At 42.4% G+C, this 18992-nt stretch overlaps 1 protein-coding gene across 1 annotated transcript; it reads left to right on the top strand.

Moving 5' to 3' along the window:
* Positions 1-200: 200 nt before the first annotated feature.
* Positions 201-14003, top strand: LOC110521805 (phosphoglucomutase-1). The gene is made up of 11 exons (XM_021599679.3): positions 201-501; positions 2957-3119; positions 3679-3822; positions 4088-4213; positions 7821-8011; positions 8240-8394; positions 9365-9480; positions 9679-9814; positions 10127-10310; positions 10629-10763; positions 12440-14003. Exons 1-11 carry the CDS (start codon positions 256-258, stop codon positions 12527-12529), a joined length of 1686 nt encoding a protein of 561 aa, XP_021455354.1. The 5' UTR covers positions 201-255; the 3' UTR covers positions 12530-14003.
* Positions 14004-18992: the final 4989 nt, after the last annotated feature.

Genomic DNA, 18992 nt, shown 5'->3' with positions numbered 1-18992 from the left:
TCAAGTGTGGAATAAGTCACTGGTATGAATACTTTCTGAAGGCACTATACACTATGACATCCAACATCTTGCATCCTTACAAAGCGAAATATGGTTTCCTTCGTGTACTGACAGGCCTAAATTCAAATTGGAGTACTGTCGTTTTAAATGTTAAAGTGGGCGGGATCCGAACAAGGGGGACTTGTGGCAGGCTGTGGGGTGCATTCGCCTACATTGAATAAGCGGATCACACGGGCTGTAACTTTATTTGGGAAAATGACGAAAATCACAGTAGTCAAAACCAAGGCATATCCCGACCAGAAGCCTGGTACGAGTGGCCTGAGGAAAAGGGTGACAGTCTTTCAAACGAATGAGCACTATGCAGAGAACTTCATTCAAAGCATTATTTCTTGCATCGACCCAGCGGAGCGTCAGCCTGGACTGCTCGTAGTGGGAGGAGATGGAAGGTTTTTCATGAAAGATGCCATTCAGTTGATCATCCAGATCGCCGCTGCTAATGGGGTCAGTAATACTTCTGTCGTAGTCCAGCAGGTAGTCCCTAAAACACGACTCTTAAGCCTAGGCCTCACCCTCAAACGTGCATAGCATCAGCAGCTAGCCTAGCATCTTTGACAGCTCCCGGTGTTGACAGTGGCAGCTCCAATCGTTTATACATTGTAACGCTTCTGTGATTGTGTTGAAGTTGGCGGATACATTCATTTCAATTGCTGTCATGTAGACTAAAATAACTATCGGCCTGAGCCTACATTTGCTTAAGGTATATTAATTGGGACTATATAGGCCTAGATGACAATTATCTCTCATGTCAAATCACATGCATAGGATCATTTTAAATTAAGTATTGAATCCTTATGGACTTTGACGTTCAATGACGTGCAAGCCCCATGCATCGGAACGTGATAGGGGTCAGTGGAGTTCTTAGACGGTCTCTGGTGCTAAATGACCCCGCTGATCTTTCGATGAAGTGCACGGAGATGGCATGTTAAATGGTAGGATACCCTTGCCCTTTCCCCAGGTGACGCAAAAAAACACTACACCATCCGGTTCCCCTTATGTAGCATATCCAGTCAGTGAGCACTCTGCCTTGCCATGAATGTTTAGTATACCAACAAAGACAACGGTTCTCTGCACGTTTGTAATAATCGGGAAAAAGTGCAACACCGAGGGATTATTTTATTAGGAGAGACTGTTTTTGGATGCCCGTGGCACGCACAGCCGTTCGTTCTGTTCGTTCCCTCTGCGACTTTTTAGAGGAAGGCGTGGTGGTGTGCTGTCACGTAGCCCTGCGGTTTGCATTACAGCGAGCTGGGCATTTTGGGTACACAGGTACATCTTGTTTAACTAGACACACAATGACCTCCTGGCTACGCTAAACACGATTTACAGACAGACCAATGTCATGATCACACCATATAGCGCCAGTATGATCTGTCCCATTATTATGACAAAATGAACATCATGATCATCACGTCAACTCTACTCTGAATGCGTCTTATTCACGGTGAATAATGTATTGCTGCGTTTATATTTGCTACCCATGTCATCTTCACTTTTAATGTAGGCCTATTACGTAAGTTAAAGGGGATGTTACCCGGATGTCTTCACAAACCGACAATAGACTGATGATGAAAAATAATAATTTTGGGAGGGTTTATATTTGTCCTGTTACACACACACGTGTGTATGGGAAATGTGTTTCTTGCATATCCCAACTCCCCCTGAGACACTCCCCAGGCCCAATTGGGGATAAGTGCCTTTTTTCTTTTTCTTACCTTGTCAGCTCCAGGATTCCAACCTCAAGGCTATATGCTGCCCAGTAGTTTTTGCAATATTGTAAACACAATATAGTTTACTTTCCATACTATCCCGCGTTGCTTGTTTAGCTCCCACATAGCAGCCTGACCTCACCACTGGCATGTTGAATCAGTATACTCCTCTTGTATTTTCATCCTCACAATGTGTGTAGACTGAATAGGTGAATGTAATAAACAAAATAAATAGGATGTACAGGATGTAAAGGAGTCTACAGTGAATTCACTAAATGTTGCTAGTCATACAAAAGCTGAGAGAAAGATGAGAAAGGTGAGAAAGATGTCCAGTTATGATGTTTTTAAGATGTTTTAATGGAAATATATTCACAGGGGTTTCAAAATGTGTGTGTGGTTTTCTGAAAGTACAGAGTAAAGAAATGGTCATTAGTATGCAATATTGGAACAATATCAGGATATAAGCATCAAGACAATATCACAGTGGTAAAATAATAAGCAACTATTAGAATAGTAAGGCATCTTGACAATATGACAGTGATATTGCACCGTTGATTAACATAGGAAAAACTTAATTAAAAAGAGCCACAAGGGGGCAGGGCAGAGCTATACAATGAACAGGCCAAAGGGCCATGATGACCACTTCAAAGGAGTAAAAGAAGCTAGCGATTCTCAGACGCTATAGTAGCATACAGAACTAATGGAGAAATTGACTTAAACACATGAACAGAAAATGATACCATAAAGGCTATGAAATGAGTACCTCTTGTGTCTGCGGTTATAATGAAAAAAGACGAGCTACACATTCTCTATACATGTGCCAATTATTGGGCATGACGCCGCTACGTGCAAATCAATTAGCTAGCAATGGAAAATAACTTAACACTGTGTGCTTGGGTAGAAACGACAGCATAATTACAACAAGGAGATGTTGATACAAATTATAATGTACTTACTGTTGCAGGTATGCACATATGTACAAAATTATTATCAGTAATGAAACAACAAAAGTCCAGGGGGGAAATGCTCTGCTCCACTCAACAGGTTCTGACCAGAGAATATGCAAATGTGGCCGCAGAACGGCAGGGAATATTCTACACAGTATAACATATAGTAAAAAATGACATCGGAGAAAGCTGATTAGCCCATTGTTCTCCCCGTCCCTCGCTTTCTCTCCTGTCTCCATGTAGATCGGCCACCTGATCATCGGTCAGGATGGCATCATGTCCACCCCTGCTGTGTCCTGTGTGATCCGCAAGCTCAAAGCTGTGGGAGGAATCATCCTCACGGCCAGCCACAACCCCGGTGGCCCCAACGGAGACTTTGGCATCAAGTACAACATAGCCTCCGGAGGTGAGATGGGAGATGGGATAGGAAGGAGAGAGGTAGGAAGGGGATGGGAAGGGAAGGAGAGGGGTAGGAAGGGGATGGGAAGGGAGGAGAGAGACTGGAAAAAGACACACAGGAGGGAGAAAAGGAAAAACCCATAGAGGAGAGATACCGGTGAGAGATAAGAACAGGGGATGCGACTGTGCTGGAGGGTAACGTTTAAACTTCACTGACCTTTGATGAAGATTTACATTTACAATTTAGCCATTTAGCAGACGCTCTTATCCAGAGCGACTTACAGTTAATGCAATCATCTTAAGATGGCTGGGTGGGACTACCACATATCACACACAGTAAGTCGTTTTTTTCCCCTTCATAGTAGCTGTCGGCAAAGTCAGAGCTAGTAAGGTGTAGCACGTTTCAGGAAAGGGTGCGCAGAGCAACGCTGATATACTTCAATCGATACTTTTGACAAAGTTTAGTATACATAGTGGTGGGGTATGGCTGTTTTACTGTATTGCATAGCATTTCTCAAAACCTCTTCCTTATCCTCCTCACCTTACTGTGTGTCTCTGCCCCCCAGGTCCTGCTCCAGAGGGAATCACAGACAAAATCTTCCAGATCAGCAAGAGCCTAACAGAGTACCACATATGCCCTGACCTCAAAGTGGACATCTCCAAGATCGGCAAGCAGACATTCAATGTGGACACGTTCAAGCCCTTGACAGGTATTGTAGGATTGGACGGGATTAGTTGGGTGTCAGATCTCAACTGACTGGGATGGGTTAGCTTGGAGACCAAATCTGTGAGAAGCTCACTGGTACAAATCCTTGGGCAAGGCACTGAAGTTCAGGTGGTATTGCAATCAGTAAAGCACTGCGATCTAAAGTATGTGCATATGCAATATAGTTTTATTATTTGTCTGTTTTATCCTGAGTCTAAAATGCTACATTAAATCTTATCAATCTGAACTCTGCTGTTTATCCTCTACAGTGGAGATTGTGGACTCTGTGGAGGCCTACGCTGAGATGCTGAGGGGGATCTTCGACTTCCATGCCTTGAAGGAGCTGGTGTCTGGAGCCAATCACATTAAAGTCCGTCTGGACGCCATGCATGGCGGTATGGATCACATACTGTAGCCTACCTCTCTGGTGCTGGCTGATGTATGACACCTCCACCATCTCCCATGTTTTGTATAGAATTGGCTTTTGTTTATTTACATGCATACATGTATACAGTTGATGTCAGAAGTTTACATACACCTCAGCCAAATACATTTAAACTCAGTTATTCACAATTCCTGACATTTAATCCTAGTAAAAATTCCCTATTTTAGGTCAGTTAGGATCAGCACTTTATTTTAAGAATGTGAAATGTCAGAATAATAGTAGAGAACTATTTATTTCAGATTTTATTTCTTTCATCACATTCCCAGTGGGTCAGAAGTTTACATACTCTGAATTAGTATTTGGTAGCATTGCCTTTTAAATTGCTTAACTTGGGTCAAACGTTTTGTGTAGCCTTCCACAAGCTTCCCACAATAATTTGGGTCAATTTTGTCCCATTCCTCCTGACAGAGCTGGTGTAACTGAGTCAGGTTTGTAGGCCTCCTTGCTCGAACACGCTTTTTCAGTTCTGCCCACAACTTTTCTATAGGATTGAGGTCAGGGCTTTGTGATGGCCACTCCAATACCTTGACTTTGTTGTCCTTAAGCCATTTTGCTACAACTTTAACTTCCTGACTGATGTCTTGAGATGTTGCTTCAATATATCAACATCATTTTCCTGCCTCATGAAGCCATCTATTTTGTGAAGTGCACCAGTCCCTCCTGCAGCAAAGCACCCCCACAACATGATACTGCCACCCTTGTGCTTCACGGTTGGGATGGTGTTCTTCGGCTTGCAAGCGTCCCCATTTTTCCTCCAAACATAATGATCGTCATTATGGCCAAAAAGTTATTTTTGTTTCACCAGACCAGAGGACTTTTCTCCAATAAGTACCATCTTTGTCCCCATGTGCAGTTGCAAACCATAGTCTGGCTTTTTTTATGGTGGTTTTGGAGCAGTGGCTTCCTCTGTGCTGAGCGGCCTTTCAGGTTATGTCGATATAGGACTTGTTTCACTGTGGATATCAATAATTTTGTACCTGTTTCCTCCAGCATCTTGACAAGGTCCTTTGCTGTTGTTCTGGGATTTATTTGCACTTTTTTGCACCAAAGTACGTTCCTCTCTAGGAGACAGTCCTTGAGTCGGCCCACAATCCATCCAAACCTCTGCTTTACCTCGTCTCTGCTGCGTCTCCTTCCTGTGCGGTATGACGGCTGCGTGGTCCCATGGTGTTTATACTTGCGTACTATTGTTTGTACAGATGAACGTGGTACCTTCAGGCATTTGGAAATTGCTCCCAAGGATGAACCAGACTTGTGGAGGTCTACAATTTTTTTTCTGAGATCTTGGCTGATTTCTTTGGATTTTTCCTTGATGTCAAGCAAAGAGGCACTGAGTTTGAAGGTAGGCCTTGAAATACATCCACAGGTACACCTCCAATTGACTCAAATTATGTCAATAAGCCTATCAGAAGCTTGTCAAGCCATGACATAATTTTCTGGAATTTTCCAAGCTGTTTAAAGGCACAGTCAACTTATTGTATGTAAACTTCTGACCCACTGGAATTGTGGTACAGTGAATTATAAGTGAAATAATCTGTCTGTAAACAATTGTTGGAAAAATTACTTGTGTCATGCACTAAGAAGATGTCCTAAACGACTTGCCAAAACTATAGTTTGTTAACAAGAAATTTGTAGAGAGGTTGAAAAATTAGTTTTAATGACTTCAACCTAAGTCTGTTAACTTCCGACTTCAACTGTATGTAAGTATGTACAGTGCCTTGCGAAAGTATTCGGCCCCCTTGAACTTTGCGACCTTTTGCCACATTTCAGGCTTCAAACATAAAGATATAAAACTGTATTTTTTTGTGAAGAATCAACAAGTGGGACACAATTATGAAGTGGAACGACATTTATTGGATATTTCAAACTTTTTTAACAAATCAAAAACTGAAAAATTGGGCGTGCAAAATTATTCAGCCCCTTTACTTTCAGTGCAGCAAACTCTCTCCAGAAGTTCAGTGAGGATCTCTGAATGATCCAATGTTGACCTAAATGACTAATGATGATAAATACAATCCACCTGTGTGTAATCAAGTCTCCGTATAAATGCACCTGCACTGTGATAGTCTCAGAGGTCCGTTAAAAGCGCAGAGAGCATCATGAAGAACAAGGAACACACCAGGCATGTCCGAGATACTGTTGTGAAGAAGTTTAAAGCCGGATTTGGATACAAAAATATTTCCCAAGCTTTAAACATCCCAAGGAGCACTGTGCAAGCAATAATATTGAAATGGAAGGAGTATCAGACCACTGCAAATCTACCAAGACCTGGCCGTCCCTCTAAACTTTCAGCTCATACAAGGAGAAGACTGATCAGAAATGCAGCCAAGAGGCCCATGATCACTCTGGATGAACTGCAGAGATCTACAGCTGAGGTGGGAGACTCTGTCCATAGGACAACAATCAGTCGTATATTGCACAAATCTGGCCTTTATGGAAGAGTGGCAAGAAGAAAGCCATTTCTTAAAGATATCCATAAAAAGTGTCGTTTAAAGTTTGCCACAAGCCACCTGGGAGACACATCAAACATGTGGAAGAAGGTGCTCTGGTCAGATGAAACCAAAATTGAACTTTTTGGCAACAATGCAAAGCATTATGTTTGGCGTAAAAGCAACACAGCTGAACACACCATCCCCACTGTCAAACATGGTGGTGGCAGCATCATGGTTTGGGCCTGCTTTTCTTCAGCAGGGACAGGGAAGATGGTTAAAATTGATGGGAAGATGGATGGAGCCAAATACAGGACCATTCTGGAAGAAAACCTGATGGAGTCTGCAAAAGACCTGAGACTGGGACGGAGATTTGTCTTCCAACAAGACAAGGATCCAAAACATAAAGCAAAATCTACAATGGAATGGTTCAAAAATGAACATATCCAGGTGTTAGAATGGCCAAGTCAACTGAAAACTGCTGTTCACAAATGCTCTCCATCCAACCTCACTGAGCTCGAGCTGTTTTGCAAGGAGGAATGGGAAAAAATGTCAGTCTCTCGATGTGCAAAACTGATAGAGACATACCCCAAGCGACTTACAGCTGTAATTGCAGCAAAAGGTGGCGCTACAAAGTATTAACTTAAGGGAGCTGAATAATTTTGCACGCCCAATTTTTCAGTTTTTGATTTGTTAAAAAAGTTTGAAATATCCAATAAATGTCGTTCCACTTCATGATTGTGTCCCACTTGTTGTTGATTCTTCACAAAAAAATACAGTTTTATATCTTTATGTTTGAAGCCTGAAATGTGGCAAAAGGTCGCAAAGTTCAAGGGGGCCGAATACTTTCGCAAGGCACTGTACGTGTGCATATATATATATATACATACATATTTTTTTTTTAAATTATGTCTAAGCAAGGTAGATCTAGATTCCTGCTCTCAGTTCTGTTTTTATGCCCAGGACAAACACTGTTTTGTGTCTTTAGGACTGTGACATGTTGTCCAAATGAGTCTGATCTCTTAAATGCTGTTTTTTGTTCCGTTAGATTCCCAGCACACACACACACACACACTGCACATCCACACCCCTATACATAATAACCTTTACCCTCTTGCCCCCCTCCAGTGGTTGGACCCTATGTGAAGAAGATTGTTTGTGAGGAGTTGGGCGCTGCCGCTGATGGTGCTTTCAACTGTGTCCCCAAGGAGGACTTTGGTGGTCACCACCCTGACCCCAATCTGACCTACGCTTCTGACCTGGTCAACGCCATGAAGGGAGGAGAGTACGACCTCGGAGCCGCCTTCGACGGGGACGGTGTAAGTAGACAGTCGGGGGGGCTGTAGGAAGCCTGGAATTGAAGCTATTTCTTGCATAACTGGTGTCCCCTAGTGTCAGTAGAACCAGTCCTTGAGTCGGCCCACAATCCATCCAAACCTCTGCTTTACCTCGTCTCTGCTGCAGTCTGTTCAGATGCTGATCCTCTCCTTCCTATTCCTTTCCTACCCTCTCCTTTCCTTCCCTACCCTCTCCTTTCTGCTCCACAGGATCGTAACATGGTCCTGGGAAAGCATGGCTTCTTCGTCAACCCATCGGACTCTGTGGCCGTCATCGCAGCCAACATCACCTGCATCCCCTACTTCCAGAAGACTGGGGTCAAAGGTCTGGCCCGCAGCATGCCCACAAGCGGAGCTCTGGACAAGTGAGCCTAACGTCCACACACTGTCCGTTCATAGCTTCTTCTTGGTTGTGCATTAAATATTTATTTATTAATGTATCAAATGTTATTGGTCACATACACATGGTTAGCAGATGTTAATGCGGGTGTAGCGAAATGCTTGTACTTCTAGTTCCGACAGTGCGGTGATATCTAACAAGTTATCTAACAATTTCCCAACAACTACCTAATACACACAAATCTAAAGGGGTGAATGAGAATATGTACATATAAATATATGGATGAGCGATGGCCGAGCAGCAATAGGCAAGGTGCAATAGATGGTATAAAATAGAGTGTATATACATATATGAGTAATGTAAGATATGTAACCATTATTAAAGTGGCATTATTTAGAGTGGCATTGTATAAAGTGACTAGTGATGAATTTATTAAAGTGGCCAGTGATTGGGTCTCAATGTAGGCAGCAGCCTCTCTGAGTTAGTGATTGCTGTTTAGCAGTCTGATGGCTTTGAGATAGAAGCTTTTTCAGTCTCTTGGTCCCAGCTTTGATGCACCTGTGCTGACCTCACCTTCTGGATGGAAGTGGGGTAAACAGGCAATGGCTTGGGTGGTTGTTGTCCTTGATGATATTTTTGGCCTTCCTGTGACATCAGTAGCTGTAGGTGTCATGGATGTAGTTTGTCCCTGGGACAGTGCACATTAATCAGCATTTTAAAAATAAAAAATATATATTTAACTATGCTAGTCAGTTAAGAACAAATTCTTATTTACAATGACAACCCACTGTTCCCCGGTAGGTCAACTGCCTTATTCAGGGGCAGATCGACAGATTTTTACCTTGTCAGCTCAGGATTCGATCCAGCAACCTTTCGGTTACTGGCCCAATACTCTAACCACGAGGCTACCTGCCACTCCTAGTTTCCTCATCAGTGTTTAAGTGCAGGAGTTAGGATATGAAAATGAGCTCTTTTGCTCTCTCTCTGTCCCTCAGTGTGGCTAAAGCCCTGAAGATGAATCTGTATGAGACTCCTACTGGCTGGAAGTTCTTCGGCAACCTGATGGACGCTGGCAAGCTGTCTCTGTGCGGAGAGGAGAGCTTCGGCACTGGTGAGTGAGGGATCCACATTTTCAAGTAATATAACAGCCGGTTTACTATGGCCCGTCAGCGCAAACATTTAGATAAATCAGATTGGTGGTATTACTTCGTTCCAGTCAGTTGGGCAATGCATTCTGGTGAGAGGTGCTAGCACATGTCTTAACCACCACCCTTCTTCCCCTTCCTCTCTTCGTTGTTTACCCCCCCAGGCTCTGATCATATCCGTGAGAAGGACGGCTTGTGGGCGGTGCTGGCCTGGATGTCCATCCTAGCCCACAGGAAGCAGAGTGTGGAGGAGATCATGAAAGACCACTGGAACAAATTTGGCAGGAACTTCTTCACCAGGTAAATCTGGGACTCTGCTACTCTGTTACCCTCCAGTGGTGAACTAGAGAACTACAATATCTGGATCGGGGCCACATTCTGTGTGCTGTTGTTTCTCATAGAGTATTGAAGTACTTATAGAACTATTTGTTAGTCTTTCTTTTATATCAAGTTCTTCGATGATAGCCTCCATAAATGTACACATTCGTTAAGGTGGTCCATTTGACTATTTTAACGCCACTCATCTCGTGGAGTATGCACACATTGACAGTTGAGAGCTCTTATTTAGTCTTCCTATTAAGACCATTCCCCAACCCATCCAAACTACACCAGGTATGACTATGAAGAGGTGGACTCGGACAAAGCCAACACCATGATCAAGGAGCTGGAGGCTACGATGTTTGACAAGTCCTTTGTGGGCCAGAAGTTCTCGTCAGGAGATAAAAGTTATGAGGTGGCAGTCTCTGACAACTTTGCCTACACCGACCCCGTGGACGGCAGCGTCTCCAAGAACCAGGTAAGAGACAGGAGCCAGGGGGGGCATCTAGGCAGAGCCATTGCAATGTGGGTGATCTATTTAGTCAGTATAGTTTGATGATAACGAGTGATCGTATTTTATAACAATTCTGTTAATCGAAAGATGACCATCACATTTGATGATTGATCCTGCCTATGTAGGGACTTGAAGTATCACCAGAGGAACTTGCATATGGTACCTTGAAAAATGCCATTGTTGTTATTCGTTTTTGCTCCGTATTTCCAGCAAATTGACTTCCATAAGTCATATCACCATAGTCATCATATAGTCAGGTTTAACTCTCTCTCTTTCTCTCAGGGTCTGAGGATCGTCTTCTCCGACGGCTCCAGGATCATCTTCCGTCTCAGTGGGACAGGCAGCGCCGGGGCAACCGTCAGGCTCTACATAGACAGCTATGAGAAAGACCCCGCCAAGATCTACGGCGACGCACAGGTGAGACCTGAGGGCTGAGGAGCAGCTGGGATCTTCTGATTTGGATGATGGAATGTGACAGGGCACGGTGGGGGAGCCCTTACACTTGTCATGACGGCTCTATGGGAGATGAAGTATTTACACACACACATCTAAGGTTAGTTACGTTGTCAGAGGGACTAGCCCTCAAAAGGCTTCCCCTCAGCCCAGAGGGGGAGGCCTGGAATCTGGACCTAGCAGACAGCTTGTTTAGAATTGTATTTAACCAGATTAGTAGTGTTGCGATTTAAATAAATATTTTTCATGAGTAAACTGGATCAAGACAGCAGCATGAACACATCGGTTTCAGACAAACAGGCGGACCAAAGATGCATCAAACCAGATGAAGTTGCATCATGATAGGAAAAAGCAGCATGTCAGTAAAGAACATGTGCACAACACGAGTCCGATAATACTCCCCCCCATGCTATGTTCTAATGTTCGGCACTGTCAGTATAAAACAAGATTGGCATCTGAGCTTTTATCTCTTTTTATTTCGAGCTAGAAGAGAGGATGGATAAAAATGGCCTTTTTAAATAATAATGTACCGGTGCTTGAGTCTGCGTGTTGCTATGTCCAGCCGACAGCACTGTGGAGATCACAATGAGGAGTTGGGCATCTGGTTAGTGACTAAATGAAGGGCTGCCTGATATACAGAGTCGAGAACCTTTAGTGAAGAGCTTGAGGATTGCACATAAATAGTATCACCATAGTCCAACACGGAGAGCAAAGTACAACGAATCAACTTCGGTGGCAAAGGGAACGAAAACGAGCTTTGTGCCGCTAATAAAATTCTACACGCAGCTTGAGTTTCCCGACATGGTTTTCTACAAGGGTGGTGGAAGCTCAACTTCTCATCCACCCAAACTCCCAGATATTTGTAGGCTTTAACTTGCTCTTATGGACTGCCCTGCCAAGGTAGTCATGACCATGGTTTTCAAAGTGTTTAGCATTGGAAAATACCATGCATTTTGTTTTTAGAGGAATTCAGAACAAGCTTCAAATCGTACAGATTCTGTTGAATGATGTTTAAAAAGCTGTTTTTGAGCTTTCTCAAAAGCCAGTCAAACTACTGCCACTTGACAAGAGAACAGTGTCATCTGTGTAAAAATGTACATCAGCTGTCTCAATCTGTCTCCCAATGCTGTTGATTATAGACAATAAACTCAAATTGATCCTTGAGGCACACCTGAGTTTATCTCTGATGTCCGACTTAACCATTTCCCTTGACACGTTGGGTCGTCAGGTCCAACAACCGTGCCTTCCAGAATTCCTAGTTGACTTGAGAGGGAATGTTTGGCTAAGAGTTTAGTCATTGTTGATATCAGGGCCAGGAAGAAGTGGGGGGAAGGAACTATGGGGAAAAGAAAAGAAAAAAAGTAGAGATTTGACACTTCATCAAGTGTTCTCGGCAGGAGGGAGAATGATAGCGTAAGAAAGGCAGACTGGCAGAAGGGGAAGAAACTCCCTGATAATCGTTTTGGATAAAGAGGCCCTCTGAAACGGATTAATTTCGGCTCCTTCACCTTGCTCACAAGTGAACGCAATTTTGCAGATGCTTGGCCTACTCGAGGGCCAGGTGGAGTTCTTTGTTAAGACTGTAACGGGGAAGGGGTTATGGTAAGGTGCTGTAATCTAAGGTTGACTGTCTTCCTCAGGTCATGCTGAAACCTCTGGTGGAGATTGCACTGAAGATCTCTGGGCTCCACGAGAAGACCGGCCGCACGGGCCCCACTGTGATCACATAGACTGACATGCTCTGCCACACCCTTCAAGGTACCTCAGTCCTTTCAACCGTCCAACTTGTGCCTACCCTCTGACTTCCAGAAGAACAATCTCACCTCTACCCTAATGTCCAAACAAAGCCTTCAAAGCCAACACTTTCATTCACCGTGAATAAAAAGTAATTACAAAAAACTATTGTTGCACTCGTGTGTATTTATTTTGGAGACCTCAATATATTTTTCATTACAAACTGGGTGGTTAGAGCCCTGAATGCTGATTGGCTGACAGCCGTGGTATATCAGACCGTATACCTTGAGTATGACAAAACATGCATTTTTACTGCTCTAATTACGTTGATAACCAGTTTATAATAGCAATAAGGCACCGTGGTATATTGGCCATATACCACACCCCCCTCGTGCATTATGGCTTAAATATACAGTGCATTTAGAAAGCATTCACAACCCTTGACTTTTTACACATTTTGTTGTTACAGCCGAATTTCAAATGTTTCTTTGTCACTGGCCTACACACAATAGCTTAATGTCAAATGGGAATTGTTTTATTTTTCATAAATTCTTTACTAATGTTAATTTTTCTTACACTTTGACCTTAGAGAATTGTGTGGATCGTTGACAATTTTTTTTAAAAATAAGTTTAAATCCCACTCTAACACAAAAAATTGTGGAAAAAGTCAAGGGGCGTGAATACTTTCTGAATGTTGAAAAATATATTTAATGGTTATTTGCATTTCTTATTGAACATGCAAAGGCAGTATGAGCAGTATGTTTTGTTGTCCGTAGCGGCACGCACAAACACACACCCTACTACCACCACGCTCGGATTCGGTGAGAGATATCGATCACTCCCAGAAAGCCTGATTTTTAGCCAATCATCTGGGAGATCAGTGCTGGGATGTGGTTATGGTGGTGAGATCACAGCCAACCAGCCTTGGGACCTGCATAGTCAACAAGACTCCCCCTCTCTATTTTCTCTCTTTTCTCACTGTCATGGTCCAAATTATATTGATTCAATTGTTGTAAAGCGAGAGAGGTCTGTCCGTGATAAAGAGCTGCTCTGCTTTTTCTTTTTCACACCCCACTCCACAAACTATTTTGATCCTATCTTGATTATTGTCCAGCCATATGGTTAAGTGCTGCAAAGAATGCCCTAGTTAAGCTGCTGCTGGCCCAGGACAGAGCGGCTAATATCAATGCTATGCATGCCAGACTCTTGGCTAAAAGTTGAGGAAAGACTGACTGCATTGCTTCTTGTTTTTATAATAATGTGTTGGAAATTCTGGATTGTTTGCATAGTCAACTTACACACGGAACTGGCACACACACTTACCCCACCAGACATGCCACCAGGGGTCTTTTTACAGTCCCCAGGTCCAGAACAAATTCTATGAAATGTACATGTTATTCAGAGCCACAGCGCAAGTGAACAGCAAACCTGGTTTAAAAATACAAATAAAGCAGCACCTCACGGCACAACGTCTCTCCCATGTGACCTTTTTGTGTGTGTACTGACATGTATGTGTAATTGATAGATGAACAAACACACTACATGTTAATGTTTGTAAAATCTTTTGTCTGTATTTTTCGTTATGTGTTGGACCCCAGTAAGACTAGCTGTCGCTAATGAGGATCCTAATAAAATAAAAACCTCTCACTCTTTTATTTATTTATATATATATATATTCATGCCCACTTCCCACCACAAATACCAGGCCAGGGTTGTCTGTCTATTTGAACTGATGAGAATTAGCTCTGGTAGACCCAGACCATAATCCCCCTTAGCAGACAGTCTGTGAGAGAGAGCTCTGAGGTAGACAGAACTAGCCACTAGCCAGCCCTAAACGGGGCCTGGGGAGATGAGTGGGTGGGGTGATAATGTTAATGATGACGGCCTCTAAGAGGAGACAATGTTCTGAATATTAAAATTGTGAGTTATTCTCTATCAACAAACAAGCCAAGAAGTTTAGGATGGATCAGGACTGGTCCTGTCCAGAGTCAATATAGGAGAAATGGGATAGTTTCCAAAAGGTAATGTCTCCAAAGACATTCCTGGGTTGTGTCCCAAATGGCATCCCATTCCTTATGTAGTGTACTACTTTTGACCAGAGCCCTATGGGCCCATAGGGTGCCATTTGGGACACAGTCCTTGTCCTGAAGCCAGCCTGGAGGGTTATTAGAACCAATGAATCTACTCTTCCTGTTCTCTGCCGGGAAATGTACTCACCATTATCTTGAGTAATATGTGTGTGCGTGTGAGAGACCCTAAGATGATCTTCTAGCCAAATGGCAGAGAGCTGAGTATAACAGACTTCTAGAGTCCAGGGGATAAAAGGAAACAAAAATCCCAAGACTGAAACTTACGTTGATCTCAGGTCGATTGACTGGGGCCAAGTTAACCTCCTCTTTCATGTAAGAAAGTCATGACCATCATGCTTTTAGGGAATGATAATCATTTTATACAGAATTGTTATGTAGAAGGACTGAGGAGCTCAATTCTGGGGACTTTTTTAACAGACAACCTACTCTCCAGAAATGGGCCCAATAACATATTGGTAAAAATGGTTGACATTATTTTCACATATTGGACCATGCATGGTCTATATTATCAGATGTGTTATCAGCAATATACAGTGCCTTGCAAAAGTATTCATCCCCCTTGTTGATTTTTCCTATTTTTTTGCATTACAACCTGTAATTTAAATTGATGTTTTATTTGGATTTCATGTAATGGACATACACAAAATAGTACAAATTGGTGAAGTGAAATGAAAAAAATTACTTGTTTAAAAAATGTCTTACAAATTAAAAACGGAAAATTGGTGTGTGCATATGTATTCACCCCCTTTGCTAAGAAGCCCCTAAATAAAATCTGGCACAACAAATTACCTTCAGAAGTCACATAATTAGTTAGATTGCATACAGGTGGACTTTAAGTGTCACATGATCTGTCACATGATCTCAGTATATATACACCTGTTCTGAAAGGCCCCAGAGTCTGCAACACCACTAGCAAAGGCCACCACCAAGCAAGCGGCACCATGAAGACCAAGGAGCTCTCCAAACAGGTCAGGGACAAAGTTGTGGAGAAGTACAGATCAGGGTTGGGTTATAAAAAATATCAGAAACTTTGAAAACCCCCGGAGCACCATTAAATCCATTATTAAAACATGGAAAGAATGTGGCATCACAACAAACCTGCCAAGAGAGGGCTGCCCACCAAAACACATGGACCAGGCAAGGAGGGCATTAATCAGAGAGGCAACAAAGAGACCAAAGATAGCCCTGAAGGAGCTGCAAAGTTCCACAGCGGAGATTAGAGTATCTGTCCATAGGACCACTTTAAGCCGTACTCTCCGCAGAGCTGGGCTCTACGGAAGAGTGGCCAGAAAAAAGCCATTGCTTACAGTAAAAAAATAAGCAAACACGTTTGGTGTTCACCAAAAGGCATTTTGGAGACTCCCCAAATGTATGGAAGGAGGTACTCACTATGTCTGGCGCAAACCCTACACCTCTCATCACCCCGAGAACACCATCCCCATAGTGAAGCATGGTGGTGGCAGCATCATGTGGGGTTGTTTTTCATCGGCAGGGACTGGGAAACTGGTCAGATTTGCCGGAATGATGGATGGTGCTAAATACAGGGAAACTCTTGAGGGAAACCTGTTTCAATTGTTATTATTTTATTATAAATAATAATTTTTCACTCAAATTTAGATGTGTGTAGTTTCTATAACAAAGTACTGTATGTTTTCGCCCTTTTAAGAGCTCTGTTGCTTGAAACTCCGGTTGTAAAACAATGCTGCTGATGTGCAACCACATTTCGAAGTTGCACCTAGTGTTTTCTACTATTCTAACTCACAACTGTAAGTTGAGACCCTGACTGAGTTCCCAAGAAAGGGCAATACTACTAATTGACCATCGCTGACTTATCCAGCTACGGAAAAACTGTAAGTGGATATACTGTAAGCTGATTTAAAGTTATATCTACTATATCCATGACATTCACTATTTCCTTAAGTGCATGGGAAAGTGTAATGTGTCTTGATGATTGTATTGCTCTTGTGACCCAATAAAAACAATTATAAAAAAAAGAGGGAAAAAAAGAAGGAAAAAAATAATAGTTGCTTATTAGGCTATGCAGTGCCTTCAGAAAGTATTCATACCCCTTGACTTATTCCACATTTTGTTGTGTTACAGGCTGAATTAAACATGGATTATATTTATGTTCTTTCTGACCATTCTACACTCAATATCCCATAATGACAAAGTGATTTTTTTTTTGTTGAAATGTTAGCACATTTATTTAAATTAATTACTGAAAAAACATATTTACATACTATAAGTATTCACACCCCTGAGTCAATACTTTGTAGAAGCACCTTTGGCAGCGATTACAGCTGTGAGTCTTTCTGGATAAGGCTCTAAGAGCTTTCCACACCTGGATTGTGCAACATTTGCCCATTATTCTTTTCAAAATTCTTGAAGCTCTGTCAAATTGGTTGTTGATTATTGTTAGATAACCATTTTCAGGTCTTGCCATAGATTTTCAAGTAGATTTGAGTCTTCTTGGTAAGCAACTCCAATGTCGATTTGGCCTTGTGTTTTAGGTTATTGTCATGCTGAAAGGTGAATTCATCGCCCAGTGTCAAATGGAAAGCAGGCTGAACCAGATTTTCCTCTAGGATTTTGCCTGTGCTTATCTCCATTCTGTTTCTTTTTTATCCAGAATAACTCCCCAGTCCTTAATGATTACAAAAAAATCCAGAAAATCACATTGTAGGATTTTTAATGAATTTATTTGCAAATTATGGTGGAAAATAAGTATTTGGTCAATAACAAAGGTTTATCTCAATACTTTGTCATTGCCAACAAAGGGTATATAACAGAGGTCAAACGTTTTCTGTAAGTCTTCACAAGGTTTTCACACACTGTTGCTGGTATTTTGTCCCATTCCTCCATGCAGATCTCCTCTAGAGCAATGATGTTTTGGGGCTGTTGCTGGGCAACACGGACTTTCAACTGCCTCCAAAGATTTTCTAAGGGGTTGAGATCTGGAGACTAGCTAGGCCACTCCAGGACCTTGAAATGCTTCTTACGAAGCCACTCCTTCGTTGCCTGGGCAGTGTGTTTGGGATCATTGTCATGCTGAAAGACCCAGCCAAGTTTCATCTTCAATGCCCTTGCTGATGGAAGGAGGTTTTCACTCAAAATCTCACCATACATGGCCCCATTCATTCTTTCCTTTACACGGATCAGTCGTCCTGGTCCCTTTGCAGAAAAACAGCCCCAAAGCATGATGTTTCCACCCCCATGCTTCACAGTAGGTATGGTGTTCTTTGGATGCAACTCAGCATTCTTTGTCCTCCAAACACGACGAGTTTAGTTTTTACCAAAAAGTTATATTTTGGTTTCATCTGACCATATGACATTCTCCCAATCTTCTTCTGGATCATCCAAATGCTCTCTAGCAAACTTCAGACGGGCCTTGACATGTACTGGCTTAAGCAGGGGGACATGTCTAGCACTGCAGGATTTGAGTCCCTGGCGGCGTAGTGTGTTACTGGTGGTAGGCTTTGTTACTTTGGTCCCAGCTCTCTGCAGGTCATTCACTAGGTCCCCCTGTGTGGTTCTGGGATTTTTGCTCACCGTTCTTGTGATCATTTTGACCCCACGGGGTGAGATCTTGCGTGGAGCCCCAGATCGAGGGAGATTATCAGTGGTCTTGTATGTCTTCCAATTCCTAATAAATGCTCCCACAGTTGATTTCTTCAAACCAAGCTACTTACCTATTGCAGATTCAGTCTTCCCAGCCTGGTGCAGGTCTACAATTTTGTTTCTTGTGTCCTTTGACAGCTCTTTGGTCTTGGCCATAGTGGAGTTTGGAGTGTGACTGTTTGAGGTTGTGGACAGGTGTCTTTTATACTGATAACAAGTTCAAACAGGTGCCGTTAATACAGGTAACGAGTGGAGGACAGAGGAGCCTCATAAAGAAGAAGTTACAGGTCTGTGAGAGCCAGAAATCTTGCTTGTTTGTAGGTGACCAAATACTTATTTTCCACCATAATTTGCAAATAAATTCATTAAAAATCCTACAATGTGATTTTCTGGATTTTTGTTCTCCATTTTGTCTGTCATAGTTAAAGTGTACCTATGATGAAAATTACAGGCCTCTCTCATCTTTTTAAGTGGGAGAACTTGCACAATTGGTGGCTGACTAAATACTTTTTTGCCCCACTGTATATCAACAATGTTTTAAACACACTGGCTTTTTAGGGAAGTACCTGTTAATGTCATCAGACAGCCTTTTAAATGTTTCAACAGTTTCACAGTGGAAATGAGCTTGAAATGATGTGAACAGATTTGAGTCAGATGTTATAAGATGTTATAAAATGTGAGATTATTTTTTTAGTTTCATTTTCTAATTACATTATATATCATAAAAGGACTACGATTTTAAAAATGAAAT

Source organism: Oncorhynchus mykiss, chromosome 4, assembly GCF_057628025.1.
Source record: "Oncorhynchus mykiss isolate SJ-2025 chromosome 4, ASM5762802v1, whole genome shotgun sequence".
NCBI lineage: Eukaryota > Metazoa > Chordata > Actinopteri > Salmoniformes > Salmonidae > Oncorhynchus > Oncorhynchus mykiss.
The sequence above is the reverse complement of the archived record's forward strand: the minus strand, read 5'-3'. Positions and strand labels throughout refer to the sequence as shown.